This window comes from Babylonia areolata, chromosome 5 (assembly GCF_041734735.1).
Source record: "Babylonia areolata isolate BAREFJ2019XMU chromosome 5, ASM4173473v1, whole genome shotgun sequence".
In the NCBI taxonomy this organism is placed as follows: Eukaryota; Metazoa; Mollusca; class Gastropoda; order Neogastropoda; family Buccinidae; genus Babylonia; species Babylonia areolata.
Genome location: NC_134880.1, coordinates 10,684,737 through 10,706,621, shown reverse-complemented (window position 1 = coordinate 10,706,621; position 21,885 = coordinate 10,684,737). Strand labels below are relative to the sequence as shown.

Genomic DNA, 21,885 nt, shown 5'->3' with positions numbered 1-21,885 from the left:
TGATCCATTGTTGGTGCACATGGCTTAAAATCATGTACAGCCCAGATGCTGGCTATACATTTAATGTCTCATGTGGAGCACATAAGTAGAATAAAAATTATTTGTCAAACCATTGTTACTGTAAATACAATAGACTTATAATCTTCTGCAGTTTAGATGCTGGCTATGTGTCTTATTGCTGTGCTTACAAAGCACAGATGCCGCAAATGCTTTGGCAGTACTACTGCACTAAGCTAGTTTTTCAATTGTGACCTCTTGGTGTATGTAGTGTTTGCGTCAATGTTGATGCCACACTGTTCTACATCAGTATTAAGTTTGGGTTTTCCTAATTTGACATCTGTACATTTGCGATATATGTAGCTGTGTGCCTGTCCCTCTGGGACAGTGCAGTACTGAAAGTGCTATGCCAGAACCTCTAGGTGTGCACAGTACTGGTGCTATGTTAGAACCTCCAGATGTGCACAGTACTGGTAGCACTGTTTCAGAACATAAATGTCAGGGTTAATCAGGCAACATTACTCAGGCATCAAGGTCCTTTGCATGGATGTAGTACTTGCCATACATGGCTGTGTCAGCAAAGACACCTCAGGGCTTCCCAAACAAGTCCTCCAGGAAGCAAACCCAATCCTCCAGTCTCCTGCCTGTGGAGGGCTGAAACACAGGATCAACAGCACAAACTAAAATATGCATATTCCCATAAAATTCTCCATTTTCCAACTTCGCAGAGAATTTTTTGTTGTTGCAAATCTGGAAAAATACAGTTGAATATACTAGTAAAACAGAAAATGATAAAGGAAAAAATGATACAAGGAAAAGAAAAAGGGCAGATGCAAAGAGCACTTACAGAAAAGACATTTCTAGCACATATTTTCCAAGCAATTTGGATTCTATTTTCAGCTGGAATGTTACAGTTTACCATAAATGACTTTGATTCAGACAAGAACAGTTCTTTCAAGAGGAGGGAAAGAGACATTCAACACAGAAAGCAAAGGGTTGAAAACAAGTGGCAACTTATCAAAAACAACAATGCAGGGCTGGAAACTCACCTTGAGGTCTTCCACGACAAACGTGTCAGAAGCGCCCATGACGTTGGTAAGGGTGACCTGCCCCTGGTGTGGATAGCCAGAGGGGATGTGTAGAGAGCAGACGATGCCACCTCCTTTGCCCACAATCACCCTGAGCGTGCTCTCCTGCTGGATCCAGTCTATGGCAAACCTGGGGGACAGGGGCGTCCACACTTGTCATGCCTGGTTAGACTTAAGAGTCAGGGAGTCACATTTTCTGGGTTTTTTTTTTTTTTTTTGGCAGGGTGGGGGGGTGGTGTTTCTTTTTTTGGCCTCAGTCGCTTGCAAGTCTGTGGAGCACGTACTTTTTTTTATGCATACTTATTTGTCTATGTTTTTTGTTACGATGGACAATTTATGCTTTTTATAATGTTGAACAGTGTTTAAGGGAGTCATGTTTTCTGTCAACGACTTTAATGCACCAATTTCACCCCTACTTTTGATTTTTGCCAATTACCAGTAATTTCCCTTCAGCTATATTCCCCATTCTCCTGCAGCTCAGAACAGCCAGAGACAATAGCACAAGCTGTTTGCCAAAATCTTGTGATAAAATCTGTTGACAGTTTCTTGTGTGATAAAAATGTGTTAACACATTTTTGCAAACAATCTGTGGTGTGATAAATGTTAAGGAAACGATACCCATGAATATCCCATGTTACAAGTATGAGATCTTCAAGCACTTTTGAGCATAAAGAACACCCAAGTCTACAGTGTGACAATCAAAGGACCATAGCTTTCAGTTTCAGTTTCTCAAGGAGGCACCACTGTGTTCCAACAGATGCATGGATATAAACTACACCACATCTGCTAGGCAGATGCCTGACAGCAGCATAACCCAACGTGCTAGTCAGGCCTTAAGTGCATGTATACTGTGTACCTATGAGAGAGGATTTTTTTCTACAGAATTTTGTCAGAGGACAACACTTTCTTTGTCATGGGTTCCCTTTCAGTGTGCTAAATGCATGCTGCACATGGGGCCTTGGTTTACTGTTTCACCCCAATGGCTGGACACTCATTTCGATTTTCCAGTCAAACTTGGGAGAAAGGGCGAGAGGGGGAATGGAACCCAGACCGTATGGGCACTGTATTAGCAGATAAGCGTCTTAACCATTCTGCCACCTTCCACTGCACTATTCTGAAGGTGGTCAATACCAACCATCCGTTATCAAGACTTTTACTTTTGATTTTATCACTTTGTTTAGTAAAATAAGTTGGATTTTATATGGTATGCAAGTGTATAACTTCTAGTTCTAATCATAAAGACAAGTATCACTGTCTCACCTTGTTCAGATCAATCAGTTCCACTCTAAGAGATATGGAAATTTCACTTACTTCACTTTATAACAACGCCACCACTTTGATCTTCCATTATTAAATGCGGTGGAAAGAATGTGGTTTGACATGAAACAAGAGACAATGACACTAATAACACATAGTGAAATGAAAGATGACAAGCATATCCTACTTGCTGCGCAGCTGGTTGACCTCTGACAGCAGCGGGACATGGGACAGCCATCGCTGTTTGATGGTGTGGATGAGGGAGGGGACACTGTCCACACTGTCCTCACCCTCTCCCCCCCATAGGTCGGCCAGGTCAAAACTTGCCATGTTGCTCTGTGCACACACAAACAGCATCAGAGAGAGAGTTCTTTTAGAAAATCAGGAAAGAAACAGCTATAAATGTTGCTCTGTGCACACATTATCAAACAGCATCACAGAGAGACTTGTTTTAGAAAATCTCACACACCAAACAGCATCAGAGAGAGACTTGTTTTAGAAAATCAGGAAAGAAACAGCTAGAAATGTTGCTCTGTGCACACACCATCAAACAGCATCACAGAGAGAGAGAGAGTTCTTTTAAAAAATCAGGTAAGAAACAGATATAAATGTTGGTACAAGCACAGACATTCACAAAGACTGGGACAGAGATCTCATGCCTGTCTCTGTGCAAACAGCACCACACATCACAAGAGATATAACCACTGACAGAGAGAGAGAGAGAGAGAGAGAGATCTGAAAGCAAATCATGGGAACAAATTGAAAGAAACAGAGCTATAAATGTTGCCACAAGCATCAACATTCAAAAAGACTGGGACAGAGATCTCTAGACTGTCATCTGTGTTCTGGGGGTGCAACTCCAACGTTAACTCGTACATTTTCAATCCACTTGTTAGGCAGCTACACTCCACTTTCAAGGACTGATATTTGTAAACGGATGATGTAACCAAGTCAAGAGGGCAGGGGCAATAACAAAGCAGGAAGAGAAAGTGCTCACTATCAGTACATACCACCCTTCCAAGAAAAGGTAGGGAGAAAGAGAGAGGTGCTCAGACAAACCTGGACTTTACTCAGACGCAGGGAACCCAAACTGTTCTCCTGGAAGGTCAAAGTGACCTGAAGGGTAAGGTCATCTTTGGCGTTGAAGGATGGAGATGTTGAGGCAAACTGACTGGGGGGAAAGCTGACCACGATGGTGTTTGAGTTGGGGACCTTGCACGTCACTCCACTCCATGCTTCCATGCTGCTGATACTCTTCTCCAATCTGGTGCCACACATACATACATCTGCTCATGTCAAACACATTTGGTCACATCACATACGTGTCTGTCTGTCACACACACACACATTCAAGATTCTTCTTCTTCGTTTGTGGGCTGCAACTCCAACGTTCATTCGTATGCACACGAGTGGGCTTTTACATGTATGACCGTTTTTACCCTGCCATGTAGGCAGCCATACTCTGCTTTCAGGGGTGTGCATGCAGAGTATGTTCTTGTTTCTATAACCCACTGAACGCTGACATGGATTACAGGATCTTTAACGTGCGTATTTGATCTTCTGCTTGCATATACACATGAAGGGGGTTCAGGCACAAGCAGGTCTGCACATATGTTGAACTGGGAGATCGGAAAAATCTCCACCCTTTACCCACCAGGTGCCATTATCAAGATTCGAACCCCGGACCCTCAGATTGAAAGTCCACTTAAGTCACCATGTTTTTTGTTTATCTTTGTATGGTTTAGGGGGTTAAAAACAGAAAGAGTAGCTCTCTGAATATGACAGAGTGAATACGCCATTGAAGACAATTTTGAGAACCTGGAAAGATGGCTTCACATTAATGTGGCAACTGGATCCACATAAAAAATCAAGAACATTAATCCTCAAATTAGAGTTGAAAACCACAGAAAATGGGTCTCAACATCTACTAATGGCAATATTGCTTCAAACTATGCATGAAAATTGCTTTGAAATAAGTCCCTGAATCTAGGGTTCTAAAATAGGAAATTACCAAGGCTTCTCTGTGGACACACACTATGACAAAGAGAAGTCACCTGTACACAGCAGCCTGGATCACAGTCCCTATCAGCTGATCAAGCCAGTATTAATGAATTTCAAATCTACCTCCTAAGTTACAGATATCACTTTGAAAAGCAGATTTGACTGCAGTTCTGTAGAACTTGCCAAACAGTCCACATTGTTGCTGTGTGGTTCTTTGTTTCTTTTTGTTTTCTTTTTCAACAGAAAGTTAACCTGAAAAGTTAAAAAAAAAAAAAAAAAAAAAAAAATTACTAACTATTCTTCCGAAGCGTCCCAACACCTTGCCTGAAGATTTCCAAGTTGTCCTATTGATTTTCCTAGGACATGTGTTCTAAGCTTTTGAATTTCCATATGAAACCCTGACAAATCTTTTATACAATCCTGGATCAGTTTTTTAAAGACTTTTGAGGACTTAAAAACAGCATGTCTTTTTTTTTTTAATTATCTTTTTTCTTTCTTTTTCTTTTATACAAATTTTCAAAACCTTATATGAAGCCTTTATGACATGGGCAGAATACCTGAGCAGGCACTGGGTGTCCATGCGCTCCTGGTCTTCATCCAGGGTCAGATGCAGCTGCTGCAGGTCCTCCTCCAGGTGTGACACACGCAGCTCCACCTGCGCCTTCTTGTGCTGCAGACGCAGCAGCTCCTTACGGCATGCGTGAGACTCCTCGTTGCACTGGGCCAGTTGGGCCTGTCAGGGGGGCCAACCACACATACACGTGTATGTAGTAGGGTATGTTATGATGGTGAGAACACAGAGAATGGTGATGATATAATGATATGGATAGTTGCACAGCACCTATCTTCGGTTGGAGACCAGGCTCTAAGCGCTTTACAATCACAGAGTCATTTGCACAACAGACTGCCTACCTGGGTAGAGCTGACTGATGGCTGCCATTGGGTGCTCATCATTCGTTTCCTGTGTCATTCAATCATATTTCAGGCATGTACACATAAATACTCAGACAGACATGTAACATTTTATCTGTATGACCATTTTGTTTATTTACCCTGCCATGTATGTAGCCATACTCCAATAGTTAAAGAACTGGAAGAAAAAGGGGACGTGAGGTGTCCATGTTGAGCAGTACCTGTCCTGCCTTTACTACCTGCTCTTACCTAGCATTCCCCTTTTTGACTCACTTGTGTGTGTGTGTGTGTGTGTGTGTGTGTGTGTGTGTGTGTGTGTCTGTGTGTCCGTGGTAAACTTTAACATTGACATTTTCTCTGCAAATACTTTGTCAGTTGACACCAAATTAGGCATAAAAATAGGAAAAATTCAGTTCTTTCCAGTCATCTTGTTTAAAACAATATTGCACCTCTGGGATGGGCAAAAAAAAAAAAAAAGAAAAAAAAAGCTAATTATATGCAAACTGCATTTACTGTTATATTCATATTTTTTGTATTCTCTAAACTTGGCACTTTGATCTGATATTCTGACCCAACAACAAGAGCAGTCATTATTATCATTTTTTGTTCAAACAGGAACTTCTTTTGCTAAGCATGGAAGTTTTATTTATTTTGCAAACGTTTTGGTGCAGATAGTAAAAAAAGGGAAATTACTCTGTAATTAATGCTAGGGGACTTAATTCGAATCTGGTTAGGACTTTTTTTTTTTTTTTTTAACGCGAAGCTTTATAATAACAAATACAGAACACATTTTAACGATTAGATTTTTTTTTTTTTTTTAAGTGTATCACAAGTGAGTCTTGAAGGCCTTGCCTCTCTTGTTCTAACTTGCTCTCCACCGATGCTACCTTGCACTTCCCTTTCTCAACATTGCCTTCCCCAACCTTTTAAGTCAATATCTGGCAAAAAAAAACAAAAAACAAAAAAACCATACATAATAATGTACAATAAATACTAACATACAGTTTCAGCACTTCTGTTGCATTGTCCTCATCATCGTCTCATGAAGACAGAAACCAGTTACTTAGCGAGTGCCTCACTACGACTCACACACACACAAAAGTTAATAAACAGATGAATCGATCTTCCTGTTCAGCCTTTCACATCCATATTTTGATGATTAACTTATTGTCATCATCGGAAGGTTGTGAAGTATTGAAGAAAAAAAAAAGGAAAAAAAAAGAAGAGGTGGGTATGGTGAAAAAGAAAGTCATACATATTTTTACACAGTGAGTTTTTCACTTGCTTTGAAACATTCCCCATCTTTTCTATGCAAAATGGATATGATTTCAAAATGTACAGCATGCATGTTTTTCCTTGAACTCTGTAAAAGAAATGAAGCATCTGACATGAATTAAAACTCCAGAAGTAACTCTACTGCATCTATTGATGTAGCATGCCAACTTGACAAATCACAAGCTATACTGCAGCATTAGATACCACATGTCTAAAGTGAGTTCAGTTCAGAGTGTTAAAGACCCGCAAAAAACCCTAAGTAAAAAGAGGTGTGTCTTCAGCTTTTCCTTTTCGGGTTCTGATGGGGAAATGACCGCTCCACATCGATTTTTCTTCACAGAAATAAACATACCGTCAGGCCACAAACACAACTATAAGTTTGCATAAGTACATTTTTTTTTTTATCTTGCCCTAACATCCAAATAGAAAATCTACTGCAAAATCTCTCAGCTTTGCGAGATTCAGAAAATAATTCTGCGTTGGCCTACTTCCGAATTTGAAATTCGCGCTGTCAGTCAAAAGGTGCAGAGGCGGACCAATCCAGTCCTTATATGTTTCATGAAGGTTCTGAGTGTAGCAGCCATCGTCAGTCTGAAGTAAATACACTGACAACGAAAACCCTGCCGGCCAGGTCACGGAGCATCTGGCTGCTCACGTCTGGAATTTCAGTTTGTCTGCGCAAGAAAGAGAGAGAGAGAGAGAGAGAGAGTTTGTATGTGCGTGTGTGTGTGTGTGTGTGTGTGTGCATGCGTGATAGCTGGGGACAGACAAACCGAGAACATGTATTTCAGTTATTAAATAAGCAAATGAGGCATTCATCATCTAAAATGAAGAAATCCGCTCACAATCTATCAGCCAAAAATGAGTAAACTAAAGGACTCTCGAAAAAAACCCACACGAAAAATCAGAAATATCTTGCGGTATTCAGCTTTTCATTTGAAGTAATCCACTAACGTTTTATAATCGTTCAGTAAAATAAAAATGTATAATCGCCTGAAAAAAGTTTCAATTATAAGTATAGCAGAATCAACAGGCAACGTCATATGGCAATATTGTTTTTACACCAATCAGCACAGAGAGAGAGAGTGGGGGTTGGGGGCGTGGGGAGGGTTGCATGGGAGCTCGGGTTATGACCATTTTTTTAACTGGTAGGAGGCATAGGGTAAGTGGTAAGAGTAAACAGTGGTACTGGGGCACTGCTGCTCAGTGAAAACAATATCAACAGACCACCCCTTTCCCATGTCCTGCAGCCAGAAATAGGTTCCCCAACTCATGACAGCCTGTCAGAGAAGCGAGAGCTGGAGTGGTCAGGCAAAATAACTGTCCAACCGTGAACCTGCATTTTGATTGATATTCCCAGGGATTTTTCGCAAGCACTTTGCAGGCCTTTAATAATTACTTTTCATTCTCATGGGAGATGAATAAATGATAAATATAAATGAAACAAATAAAACTATATAAACATTCAAAAACAATAATCTAAAAAAAAGGCCAAAGTAATAAAGAAATAATTTTTTCTTTTTGTTCAATGATCCTGTAAAAATTTGTGCTTCTGCCTAGTTCAAAATGAGATGCTCATGAACATGATATCAAGAGTATGAGATCATGTTCAGTTTTTGCTGCTAATTTTGTGGACAGATGATACAATGCATGAAAGATGTGGCACATGTGTTGACTGTGCCACTGATCTGTAGAAAAACTGAAGGCAGGTTTCAATGCTAGACTGAACAGTAACTTAAGTTCAGTCAGGAAAAACTGTCACCCATGCAAAGCTGGCAGAAGAACCTTTGCATTGGTACCTTCACAATGGTGTCTGTTCAGATCTTTCTTGTTGCCATCTCTTCAATCTTGCCTGGTGTAGTTCTTTGTGCGTAATTATCTAAGTGATCATAGTACTGTTTCTCAAGCCACTGTGTGCAGAGTGGTACACCTGTCTTTCTGTTAGTGTACCTACCTGTACCTCTTTGGTGAGTGACTCATCTTCATCTCCAAAGCTGTTCAGGCTTTCCTGTAATGTCTCCAACTCTTCACACTGCACACACAGTGGGGCTTTTGTTAGATGTACATTTACAGTTACCTGTTAAAAATAATAATACACACGCTCTTTAACATTTAGCCTGCCTAGGAATTTGACAATTAACGAAATCCTATTTGTTGGAGAATTCTCACAAAAAATGGGATAGATGTAGAAAAAACAAACAAACCTGTATTGACTGATTAGCTGCCATAGATAAAAGTAAATATTTTCTGAAAGGAAAATGAATGGAACATTAGAAAAAAATGTTTTGTTGTATTCAAATGAATATGTGGGTGGGTGGATGTGTGAGTGCATGTCTGTCTGTCTGTGTGTGCATGCATGCGTGAGATAAGATAAGATAAGATAAGATAAGATAAGATAAGATAAGATAAGATAAGATAATAACTTTATTATGAAGAGATCAGTAGACAACCACTTAAAACAAAAATCATACAAATTACAACAGATGCTATCAGCTAGAAGTACAAAAGTTGTACACAAAATAATTAATCACCTTTATCAACTGCATATGCATGAACAAGTTTCAGAGCAGCAGAAAGAAATTTGCCCCCTCTGCTGTTTGGTGCTGTTGTGTTTTCATCAGCATCTAATTGTGATTGTGTATCAACTGGGAGAGTACCAACAGTACTTCTAAGAGATGAAACTCATTTGATTATGAACTACAGGGTAATTTACAATATACATTTGATATTTCCATATAATACTGACCATTTTCTCCAGGCACTGCACTCTTGTTTCCAGACTCTTCATATTTTGCTTATACAAAGCCAGAGCTGAGAAAAAAACAAAAAATATTTTTACAGAGCACTGGTTGCATATATATAATATACCTTTTAAAACTGCTTAATTAAAAAAAAAAATCAAGTTATTATCAGTCTTAATGCTTAAAATAGTAAATTTCATCAATGAACAACAAAAACCACAATAAATAATTAATCCAAAAAAAGAACAACAAAAAAAGACAAAAATCCCCCCCCTAATCCCCCCAAAAGGAAAACACACACACACAAAAAAAAACAAAAACAAACCAGCCACCCACAACACACAAAGATGAATACAAGTAAGAAGAAGAAAAAGAACAAAATGGAAAACTGCAATAAAATATGTAGTGTATTACTTACTCACAATCAGAAAGTGATAGGCAGTGGCATTCTGATAGATATGCACATTGCATTTTGTACACTAATCTAGTAATTAAAAGGTGACCTATCAAAATATGATTTTCAATATTATAACCACAAAAAATCCCCAAAAGTTAATTTTTGTCCAGCCAAACCCACAGGGCCATATCTGTATAAACAGTCAACAGCATTAAAAACAAAACTGTCAGATCTATCAGAAAAATTTGATATCAAGTAAAACTCACAAAACACAGTTCATTATTTATTATCCGAACCTTTAAGTTCCTTATGGCAAATAAGACTAAGCTGCGCTTCCGCTTAATTTAACATTCCAAGATTACTAAAAATCATAATAAAGGAGAAAAAAAAAAGCAAAAAAAAAAGCAAAAAAGAAAGAAAAAAAAAGCTATAATTAGTATAAATATATCTATTTTCATTATTATTACTAAATCTGCTGCTGTAAACAGCTGTGCACTGGTAACACTGGTATTACCTTCAGCAGTGACAGCATTGAGTTGCATAATATTGGTCTTCTTATCGTCTATTTTGTGTTGGGCCTCCTTCAGGGTGCTCCTGGCAGTTTGCAGTTCTTCGTCTGATAACAGACATCATAAAAACAGAAGAACAAACAAATAAAGAAAAATGACCTACAAAAGAGCATGCTATACATATTTATGAATATATGCTGTACACATTGATTTTACCTGCTAACATAGGTTCTGACTGCATACATTAGATTTTGTTTTGTTTAGTTGTAGGTTGGTCAGTGATAGTTATATACTGATAGGGTTCTTTCAAATGATCTTTCTTTTCTTTTGAATACCTTAAACATGTCACACATCAATCTCTAATCTTAAAACGTTTCCAAGACACACACCATAAACATGAAGGCGATACAACTCACATTAACTACAGTCTGGCTCCGCGACTAAGCCATTATTGTTGTTAGTAGGGGGCTTAGTAGGTGGTGTCCTAAGTACGTTGAATCAGAACAGGCACCACTAAACACTACCGAAGTGACTCAGCAGCAGTGCAGGGTCTCCTCTGGTGTGTGGCCTACTGGCGACCTAACATCAATGGTTCCCTGTGGACTGCCGACGCTGGAACTGTGACGGACGAACCTGGGTATGGCTGTGTATGGGGGAATCTAGATGAGCGGCGTGGGAGTAATGCCACTGAAATGGTGTAGACGATGGGGCAGCAAAAAAACCACAAAAAAACAAACAAAAAACTCACATGCATCATCTTAATGTACATTCCACTGCATGTTCAGTTCTGGTTAGATAATGTAAGAAAATGACAGCTATAAACAGAAAACACAGCTTCAATTTTTATCATATCTCATCACTGCATGGACATAAATTCATCTTAATACCACATCTGGAATGGCATATATTGATGCATCCATAGAAAATCAGGGGTTAAACCTACTCACATCTTTGTGATTTAACTTACCAACAACACAGTCTACATGACATCCTTCTAAATATGCACAAGGAAAAAAAAAGCCTTTAAAGTTTGAATCAGCACAAAAAGAGAGAGACCATTTTGTGTCACGATGGCATCCCACTGCTCCCTGGGCTTGGTCAGGTTCTGCATGAAGCTGTTGATGGTCAGGGTTTTGTGGAACTTGTCCTTCACATCCTGCTTGCTCTGTGACACACACACAACACTCTCATTACATTCAAGTTCACTCCATTCAAAGAAGCCTTTGGACTCTTGAGCCGAACCTTAAAATTCCACCATATTTATGTAGCATTCAACATTCACCATTAGCTTTCAGATATCCATATGTGCTTACCACAGTAATGGAAGAGTTTTAAAATAAAGCAAAAAGAGGAGTAAAATCAGAAAAGGCAGGCTCCCAAGACTTAAACACAATACCCACTAAATTGAACACTAAAATCATGAAACAGAGAAAAATGACACTGCAATTAAAACATAAAATTATTATCTTGCATCATAACATGTTTAATAGCACACTCTTGTGACCTTGCAACTTCATCTGTATCACTGATTTTCAAATGCACTCATGTATTGGCCAAAATGAATCACTTTACTAAGTTGATGAAAATTTGATGAAATTGAAAACCCCAAACTCTGTCAAAGATCTTTTCATTTATGCCATGCCATGAACTTGAGCTCTGACCCCTCACCTTGACTCCAGAATATTTTTGTTCTCACGATGATCAATCACTGTTCAATGTAAGAAGTGTATGCAAGACCTTTCTTTTGAACAGTCTTCAAGTACAATTTTTCTTGCAACTGCCATATATAGTAATTAGTATGTATACCACACCATGTCCTTGACCTTTTCAATAGGGATTACAATGTCACCATGGCCAGTCAAAATAATAAGTTTGATGAAAATTATGTGGAAGATCATCTTCAAGATGTGAGCCCTATCAATCTTTTTTTTCTTCTTCCTATTTTGCCAAATGATGACCATGACCTTTGAACTCTCACCCTGCCTATCACACTGCTGATTGCCATGAAGGGGAATGTCTGGAAAGCTCTCATCAATTAATTCACATCACTACCATGTTTGGTTTTTATACAACATACAGTTGCTTATAAAATGCAAACACACATTTTATCAACCCCTCCCAGAGACATGCTGGTACAGGTGGACACACCAACACACTGCCACTTTGTTTCTACAATTTTTCTTGCAACTGCCATATATAGTAATTAGTATGTATACCACACCATGTCCTTGACCTTTTCAATAGGGATTACAATGTCACCATGGCCAGTCAAAATAATAAGTTTGATGAAAATTATGTGGAAGATCATCTTCAAGATGTGAGCCCTATCAATCTTTTTTTTCTTCTTCCTATTTTGCCAAATGATGACCATGACCTTTGAACTCTCACCCTGCCTATCACACTGCTGATTGCCATGAAGGGGAATGTCTGGAAAGCTCTCATCAATTAATTCACATCACTACCATGTTTGGTTTTTATACCACATACAGTTGCTTATAAAATGCAAACACACATTTTATCAACCCCTCCCAGAGACATGCTGGTACAGGTGGACACACCAACACACTGCCACTTTGTTTTCTCTTTATTCACATGTCACATGACTTAAAAAAAGAAAGAAAAAAAGAAAGAAAGCAAAGATCTAAAGTCTGGCATGAAAGAAAAATCCTGAAGGTGAAGTGTTTCTGGGCTCTATAGAACAAATAACAAAAAAATTACTACCTTTGTAAGAAGCTGCAGCTGGTTGGTGATACTGGCAGCATCCACGTTTGTACTGCAGGCTTCAAATGTCTTCTCCTGCATCTCTGACACTGCCCTGCATCAACAATCAGATACTTTAAGCCATTAGTTATTATACTTATCATTTTGGCAGCAGAGGAGATCTCTGGCGGTACTGGGTAGCCTCATGTACCACAGGGTATGAAGAGGATTAAGTTAAATATATATAATTATATTCAAGTAGAAGAGTACACAATCATGTTTTTTCCCCCATTCTAAACGTTAATCTTTCTTTTATCCCTCTATCTTGGTGTATATCATATTTATAAATACATGTGTGTTTGTGTGCATGCTTGTGTGAGTATGTCAGTGAGTGTACAGGTGTGATGGCTGAATCAGTGACTGGTCAGTGCTGGATTCTTGCCACGTTTTCTAACATTTGAGAGTTCCATCCTGGGTTTCAGTACAACTGGTGGGTGAAAGGTGGAGATTTTTCAGATATCTCAGATCAACGTATGTGCTTACCTGATTGTACCCAAACCCTCTTTTCATTTTTTTGTTGTTGTGTGTATAAACATGCAAAAGATCAAACATGCACACAAGATCCTGTAATCCATGTCGGTGTTCAGAGGTTATGGAAACATGAAAATATGCAGCATGCATCAACGATGACAGATTCATACGCAAGGTGATGGCCGTGTAATGGAAAGAAGGAGTTTACATTACAGTTGTGTTTATAACTAATGTGTCAGTATGACTGAGTATGTGTGGTTGGTGGTGGTGGGGATGATGTACATATATATTGTAGTTTTAGTGTTTCAGACTAATTTTTTAAAAGTTTTCATATGAAATGTGTTACTGCCTGTCTTGAAATACAACAAAAAACAAAACAAAACAAACAACAATAACAAATGCACAAATTATCTAGTAAAAGCCGTGTTTGCCTTTTTCATAATCTTCCTCGACTTCTTACTGCAGTGTATGGTGTCTATACAGTCTGTATTTTCTAACATCACATAAACTGATTAAATAATTATTGATGACTATCAATATTGCGATGGGTTTTTCAAGAATTTATCATTGATGTGTCTCACTCTCAAAGTGTTTTAAGTATTTAAACTTTGTTTTTTTCTTTCTGAAACACGACGGAGATTCACACATTAAGACCATGTACTGTAAACACAAGTTACTGTGGCGTTCAAAACAAACCTTCTGGCATGTTTGACTAACTCAGCGACGTCTGTGGCCATGATCCGATGATTTAGTTACACAATATCTTGAAAATGAAATTCACAATCGATTGACACCCACTGTCGTTTGTAATGCGCGCTCACACAGTCGCCATATTGTAAACCAAGTGAGAACAAAAAGAAGCCAGAAAAAAAAGTATAAGAAATTCCTATGTTTTCTTACGCCTATGTCTCAGAGAATTCGGTAATAAAACGTAATTTTGCTGAAGCTTATCTCAAATTTGTTTGATTTGTTTTTCAGAAGTATGGTATTTTTATCGACTTGTTCAGAAATACGGAGTAACGTCCCTTGTTTGCAGACACCACTGTAAGTGAAAGTGAATCACGTTTTTGCGATTGCAATCATTTTAAGACTTTGTGATTTGAAAAGTGAAATTATCAGAATATAAAATTAAAGTCATTCATACTTAATACCGTTCCGTACAGGAAATAATGGATCATATTAGTCTCATAAGTAATTATGGCTGTTCTTGAGAAGTCGATAACATTGTGTGAAATCCAAGGTATTGTTTTGTTTATCACGACGTAAGTCTCACGTCCCAGATACTTTATTGGTAGGTCATAGTGTTTTATACAAAACTGGTTACGCATAACGGTTTATTGACTTGATAAACTGAACCAGAATTTTACTTTTATTTTATTTTATTTTATTTTTTTTTTTTTTACTGTAATCTTTCAAGAGTTAGTGAAGTTGATAACATTGTTTGGCAGTCAAGTTTTGTTTTGTTGTATCACGACGCCTCACGTCCCCAAATATTTAATGAATCACCAGAATTCTCCGTTCTTTCTCTGACTTATCTTCTGAAACTTCCTTGTGTACAGGAAGCTATGGTGAATGTTCTTACCTCTTTGCTGCTCATATCTGGAACAATCTTCCTCATTATGTCATATTCATAATCATATCTATGATATCAATATTACCGATATTGAAGAGGACATAAAAAAAAAGACCGTGAGGCCTAGGCAGTTAAATGCCAGTCCCTACTACTACTACTACTACTACTAACTACTTCTAATATTACGGCGTGTAGCATGTAGGCCTGGTAAGGCCATTTGCTGGCTTGGTTGAAGTGGGGAAGAAAAGAGAGTCCCCACAAGTAAGCATTTTCCAACATTGGATGCGCAATGCTTGACCGTGCATCTGATTCAATCTCTGCCTTTCCCTCTTCGCTAAAAACTCATCTTTTAAAACCTATCGCTGTAACTATAAGCATTCATAGCTGCCTTCTTCTCCAACACCATCCTTGTCAGCTCACTTTGAATGCATTATAAATGAGAGGGTAAATGGGGGATCAGAGGAGGGAGGGGTATTGAGAAAAGTGTGATCATGATTGATTTATGTAAATTTTAATTTGTAACTTTTTCTTTCATGTAAAGCACTCTGAGCTTGTAGAGTGAAAGGTGCTATATAAATATACAGTATCATTGTTGTCATAATTATTATTAAATCAGATAATTTTGTGTGCGTGTGCAACCTTTGTATACATGTGTGTATATGCATGATTAACATTACGATCAGTCTTTATGTCTGCAGATGAGTTACATTTTGGAATAATGAAGCAAAATTCATAACTTTTTTTATTTGGGCAGGTTACACAAACCAGCATGTCTGATGTCTCACCAGAACAAAGGAAAAGAAAACGAGGAGGGGATGACATGGAAGACACGTACAAGCACCACAAGAAACACAAGCATAAAAAATCAAAGCGTCATGACTCACACAAAAAGGAGAAAAAGAACAGAAGACATTCACCAGAACATGAACTTGATACAGTTTCCCCATCTGGAAAAGGTGGTGATCATAAATCGAAGAAAGACAAGGGAAGACACAGAAAGAAACTGGAGTCCGGCAGCAAAAAACATGGCAGTCATAGTCCTGAGATGAACATACTCTCTGATGAGGACAGGGAGAAATGCAGCAGACAAGCAGTTAAAAGTGAAGAATCACAAACGAAACATGATGATTATTACTCTTGTAAACAAAGATATCAAAGTAGAGAAGATGACAAAGACACAGACAGCAGGCACTTCAGTGAAAGACAACATTCTGACCCAAAGAAGGAGAAACGATCACGCTGGTCAAATAGAGAAGACAGTAGCAGGGCTGACATAAGTTATCTGACTCAAGATTATACAAGTTCAGATCCTGACAGATCCATTCACGATAACAGAGGCAGGCAGCGCAGACATGAGGAAAGATATGAAAGCAAAGACTCATCACATGGCAATACAGACCTGCAGGCAGCACATTCATTTCAAATAAAGAAAGAACGTGAACATCAGCTCATCAAAGACGGAGAAAAAGTGACGCCAGACTTCAATTTCAACTTCAGCAGACACAAAACGTCACTGAACAGAATCTTCTTCAGGGACCAGGATCTCATCTCCAGAGGGTCCAAGGACTATGAAGATTTCTGGGCTTTTCTTGATAAGTATCAAGCTTACCAAAAGAAGAAAGCAGAAACCGAAAGGGACATGGGTAGCAAAGGTAGTTAATTTAGTTGTTTTGTCATTTCTAAACATACACACACACACACACACACACACACACACACACACACACACACACACACACTTACACTCACTCCCCCTCCCCCATGCCCCCAACACACATCCACACACACACATTCATGACAACACAAATTTATACTCCACACACACACACACACACACACACACACACATATCAGGATAGAGTATGAGGACACTTTATACACACATGTATATTTATACACTACCACAAACACACACACACACACACACATGTATATTTATACACTTGCACAAACACACACACACACACACATCAAAAAAGAGAGTACAGCAGATCAAATCTGTACAGGTCCCAGCAAACCCTTGGCAGAATCCTCCAGAACCTTGGACCTCCCACAGAACTATGACCGCCGCTACCGCATCAACCTGTGTCTGATGAGCCGTGACGCAGAGGACTTCATCAAGCGAGGTCGCCTGGTGGACTATGAGGTGGACCCTGAACTGACGCGGGAGAGGGTCCGCCAGTTCCGTGGCATTCTCCTTCACTACCTGGACTTCTGCCAGAAGCAGAAGTTCCAGAAGCTTCGGAAGATCCGGCATGACCAGAAGAACCTGCCCATCTACCAGTACAAGGAGAAGATTGTGTCCATGATACAGCAGCACCAGATTGTGGTGGTGGCTGGGGACACTGGCTGTGGCAAGTCCACTCAGGTATATATATCAGTTGACCGTTTTGGGCTTTTTAGAGTTCAGAACAATTCTTCTTCTTCTTCATCTTCTGCGTTCATGGGCTGCAACTCTCACGTTCACTCGGATGTACACAAGTGGGCTTTTATGTGTATGACCATTTTTACCCCGCCATGTAGGCAGCCATACTCCGCTTTCGGGGGGTGGAGGGGGGGTAGGGGTGGGGGAGGGGGTTAAACAATTCACGATCCCATAGTTGAGTTTTTTTTGGCCTTCAAAGCAGTGAATTCATACCCACCGTGTCTGGGGTTCAGCACTGGAAGGCAGGGCCCAGTTCTCTCCATTTAAACCTTCCCTGACCAAAGTCAAGTACCTGTTCACACCTAGGTAGAGTGAGAAAGATCAGAGTAAAATGGCTTTCCCAAGGATACAGCACATGCCTCAAACCCTGATCACTTGTGAACACTGGATCAGAAGTCCCAACACCTGACCAAATCTGCCATGGTGCCTGCCACCATTCCTATTTTTAGACCTTTTATTCTTTTTAGAATGGCTGTTGATTTTCTCACAGCATGAATCTGTACCAAAAGATGTTCTCTGTGAACTGAATTGTTTTGCTTGAGGACGGGGTACACTGAGAGTTAACTCGTTACAGATCTTTCAGCCAAGATACCAGGCAACAGGTCAGTAATGTCTTGTACAAGTACAGGATCATCTGTGCAGAACCATTATACTTTATGTGTGGTACAGAAGGGGAAAAAAGTAAGTTACTTTTAGATGATCTTTGGCCAAGAAGCCAGGGATATACTGTATATTTTGTCACTACAGTATTTGCATTTTTTAACAGTTTCATCATGAATTTGATAATCTCCTCGTCAGCATTTTTGTTAATGCTACTCTCACATCCTTTTGTTTCATCTTTTGAATTGTTTCACTGATAGAGATGCAGATTCTTTATATGTTGGCTGAACTCTCAGCACGCAACATTATTTTTTCCCTGTGTGTTCTAGATGCCTCAGTATCTGATGGAAGCTGGCTTTGACAAAATTGCCTGCACCCAACCCCGGCGCATTGCCTGCATCTCCCTGGCCAAACGTGTCAGCTACGAAACGCTCAATGAGTATGGCTCCCAGGTGGCGTTTCAAGTTCGCTTTGAGAAAACTAAAACACGGTCCACCAAGATCCTGTTCCTGACGGAAGGTTTGCTGCTACGACAGATGTCGAGCGACCAGCTGCTGTCACAGTACAGCGTGATAGTGGTGGACGAGGTGCATGAGCGGCACATCTACACAGACTTCCTGCTGGGCGTCTTCAAGTGCCTGCTCAAGATGCGCAAAGACCTGAAGCTGGTGCTCATGTCGGCCACCATCAACATCTCCCTCTTCTCCAACTACTTTGATGGGGCACCTGTCATCAAGGTCAGTGTTACTGTGGTGCAGTGGTGAGGCTGCCGAAGTGAAGGTTTAGTTGACAGGAGGGCACAGGGAAGACTGGCTCATGTTTTACGTAGATAGGTACATACAGCTATGAGAGAGGGAGAGAGAGAATGTGTGTGTATGTGTGTGGGTGTGTGAGTGTGTGTGTGTGTGCTTATGTGTGTGTGCTTGTGTGTGTGTGTGTGTGTGTGCTTGTGTGTGTGTGTATGTTTGTGTGAACACTCACAAGTGTTTGTGTGTGTATAAATATGCATGTGTTTAGGTGTGTGATCATGAATGTAAGAGAGTGAGTGTTTGTGTGAATGCATTGATTTGTAGCAGAATAGTTTGCTGATGTCCCAGGGATAAGCAACTAGCTGACTTCATGATAATCTTTAGTAACTAGGATGGTCTCATGTTTCTAAGAAATGACTGTTTCGACATAAAAATAACTCATCAGGACTCTTCTCTGAAAGGCAGAATACTTTTTTCAAAGTGGGGAAGATTGAGGAGAAGCTAGTGAGTTCTCTTTTGATAAAAGTTCTTCTGTAGTTAGCTAGAATAACCTTTTCACTTGCTGACCTGAGCAGGCTTTACCTATATGATTGTCTGTACATCATCTTTATACAGACAGCATAACTCTGTTTTCAAGGGCTTGTCATGGAGAGAAAACGTGAGGCCTGTTTGATTAAAAATAGATGACAAGTTAGATGCTCGGAAGTTTACCAAGTCAAATCAAGCTGGTTGGCCCAGTGCTGCTAACATGTTACAAAATCAATCCAATTTTACTCTGTTGTTTGTAGAAGCAGAACTTCTTCCTCTTCTTCTGCGTTCACTTGTATGCACACGAGTGGGCTTTTACGTGTATGACCGTTTTTACCCCGCCATGTAGGCAGCCATACTCCGTTTTCGGGGGTGTGCATGCTGGGTATGTTCTTGTTTCCATAACCCACCGAACGCTGACATGGATTACAGGATCTTTAACGTGCGTATTTGATCTGCTTGCATATACACGAAGGGGGTTCAGGCACTAGCAGGTCTGCACATATGTTGACCTGGGAGATTGTAAAAATCTCCACCCCTTTACCCACCAGGTGCCGTCACCATGATTCGAACCCGGGACCCTCAGATTGACAGTCCAACGCTTTAACCACTCGGCTATTGCGCCCGTCTGTAGAAGCAGAACAAAAAAAGATTGGGAAAAATACTGGGTGATATTAATGCCAATGCCAACCTGTTTTTCTCCCAACACCAGGTGCCTGGACGCCTGTATCCCATAGAGACAGAGTACTGTCCCTTCAATCCCAACAACGAGCTGTACTCAGCAAGGCCTCAGAAGCTGGACCCTACTCCTTACATCCGTGTTCTGCAGCTGATCGACAACAAGTATCCACCCACCGAGCGGGGGGACCTTCTCGTTTTTCTCAGCGGAATGACAGAGATCATGACGGTTGTGGAGGCTGCGAAGTTGTATGCAGCTCAGGTGTGTGTGTGTGTGTGTGTGTTTGTTTGTGTGTGTGTGAGGTGGGGAGGATGGATGAGGGTGTTTGTGTGTGTGTGTGTGTGTGTGTGTGTGTGTGTGTGAGGTGGGGAGGATGGATGAGGGTGTTTGTGTGTGTCTGTGTGTGTGTGTGAGGTGGGGAGGATGGATGAGGGTGTTTGTGTGTGTGTATGTGTGTGTGTGTGAGGTGGGGAGGATGGATGAGGGTGTTTGTGTGTGTGTGTGTGTGTGTGTGTGTGTGTGTGAGGTGGGGAGGATGGATGAGGGTGTTTGTGTGTGTGTGTGTGTGTGTGAGGTGGGGAGGATGGATGAGGGTGTGTGTGTGTGTGTGTGTGTGTGTGTGAGGTGGGGAGGATGGATGTGTGTGCGTGTATGGGTGTGTGTGTGTGAGGTAGGGAAGATGGATGAAGTTTGTGTGTGTGTTTGTGCACACATGTTATGTGTTGTCATAATGGTTCTGGTTCACTATGATAGCTTTTGTTTGTTAGTTGAAGGAACAACTGGAAATAAATGACAGCTGAACATTTGTCTAGATCATTTCAGCATGTTAAAGACACAGTGTTAGAGAAATGTTTTTTTTAAACTGATTGGCTTTTGCTTTGTATTGTAATTTTGTATTGCATTGTATTGTATTTGTATGGTATTACATTGTTTTACAATTTGTCATAACAGGTGTCTCTGTGTGAAATTTGGGCTGCTGTCCTCAGGGAGAGCACATAGCTATAGTCGAGCAGCACCTTTTTAAAATTGTTATTTCATTAATTTCTCTTTTCTACCGGTAAGTGTAATTATTTTCCAAACAAACTGGATTTTCCCCACAGACTTTTGCCAGGGACAGCCTTTTTGTCGCTGTAGGTTCTTTTATGTGAACACGGTGCATGCTACACATGGGACCTACGTTTATCATCTCATCTGTATGACTAGATTTTTAAACCAGTTGATGTGGTCAACGCTATGCGGCAGATGAAACGCTGGATCATCCTGCCTCTGCACAGTGCGCTGTCGGTGGAGGATCAGGAGAAAGTGTTTGACTATCCACCAGAGGGCGTCAGGAAGTGCATCGTATCCACCAACATTGCAGAGACGTCCGTCACCATTGACGGTGTGCGCTTTGTGGTGGACTCCGGCAAGGTTGGTCAACTGAAAGCTTCTCATTTTGGTGTCATATACTGTACCATGTCAAACTGATGCAAACTAGGCCTATCGGTTTGCTCTGCTTGGCCAAATTTCGCGTGGCTAACAGTGAAAAGACGCTCCTTTTTCTTTTACGTTTTTGGGTTGCAACCCCCACATTCACTTTTGTGTCTGTGTGTGGGCTTTTATGTGCATGACTGTTTTTATCCTGTCACCTAGGCAGTCAGACTCTTGTTTTCAGGGATTTGCATGCTGGGTTTGTTTTTTGTTTTGATGACCCATCAAACACTGGCATAGATTACAGGATTCTTTAACATGCATATTTGATGTTCAGCATAGACGGGCGCAATAGCCGAGTGGTTAAAGCGTTGGACTGTCAATCTGAGGGTGCCGGGTTCGAATCACGGTGACGGCGCCTGGTGGGTAAAGGGTGGAGATTTCAACATATGTGCAGACCTGCTAGTGCCTGAACCCCCTTCGTGTGTATATGCAAGCAGAAGATCAAATACG

General features: G+C 40.3%; 2 protein-coding genes across 4 annotated transcripts in view; one reads left to right on the top strand and one right to left on the bottom strand.

Moving 5' to 3' along the window:
- Positions 1–7: 7 nt before the first annotated feature.
- On the bottom strand, positions 8–14,229 carry LOC143282366 (uncharacterized). The gene is made up of 11 exons (XM_076587981.1): positions 14,105–14,229; positions 12,899–12,992; positions 11,234–11,342; positions 10,183–10,284; positions 9,277–9,341; positions 8,485–8,562; positions 4,901–5,076; positions 3,402–3,606; positions 2,530–2,678; positions 1,047–1,215; positions 8–651 (listed from the first exon to the last, which is right to left on the bottom strand). The coding sequence occupies exons 1-11, from the start codon at positions 14,143–14,145 to the stop codon at positions 586–588; spliced, it is 1,254 nt and encodes a 417-aa protein (XP_076444096.1). The 5' UTR covers positions 14,146–14,229; the 3' UTR covers positions 8–585.
- A 319-nt stretch (positions 14,230–14,548) lies between these two features.
- Positions 14,549–21,885, top strand: part of LOC143281922 (putative ATP-dependent RNA helicase DHX34) — a 45,043-nt gene continuing 37,706 nt past the window's right edge. Inside the window, exons 1-6 of one of the 3 annotated variants that reach the window (XM_076587222.1) lie at positions 14,549–14,648; positions 15,736–16,633; positions 16,988–17,349; positions 18,336–18,743; positions 19,996–20,223; positions 21,205–21,372. In XM_076587222.1, the coding sequence (XP_076443337.1) occupies positions 15,751–16,633; positions 16,988–17,349; positions 18,336–18,743; positions 19,996–20,223; positions 21,205–21,372 (2,049 nt within the window). In that variant the 5' untranslated portion in view covers positions 14,549–14,648; positions 15,736–15,750. Of the gene's footprint in view, positions 14,700–15,735; positions 16,634–16,987; positions 17,350–18,335; positions 18,744–19,995; positions 20,224–21,204; positions 21,373–21,885 lie in introns of all 3 variants that reach the window. The other 2 variants (XM_076587221.1, XM_076587220.1) reach the window with 2 other exon arrangements.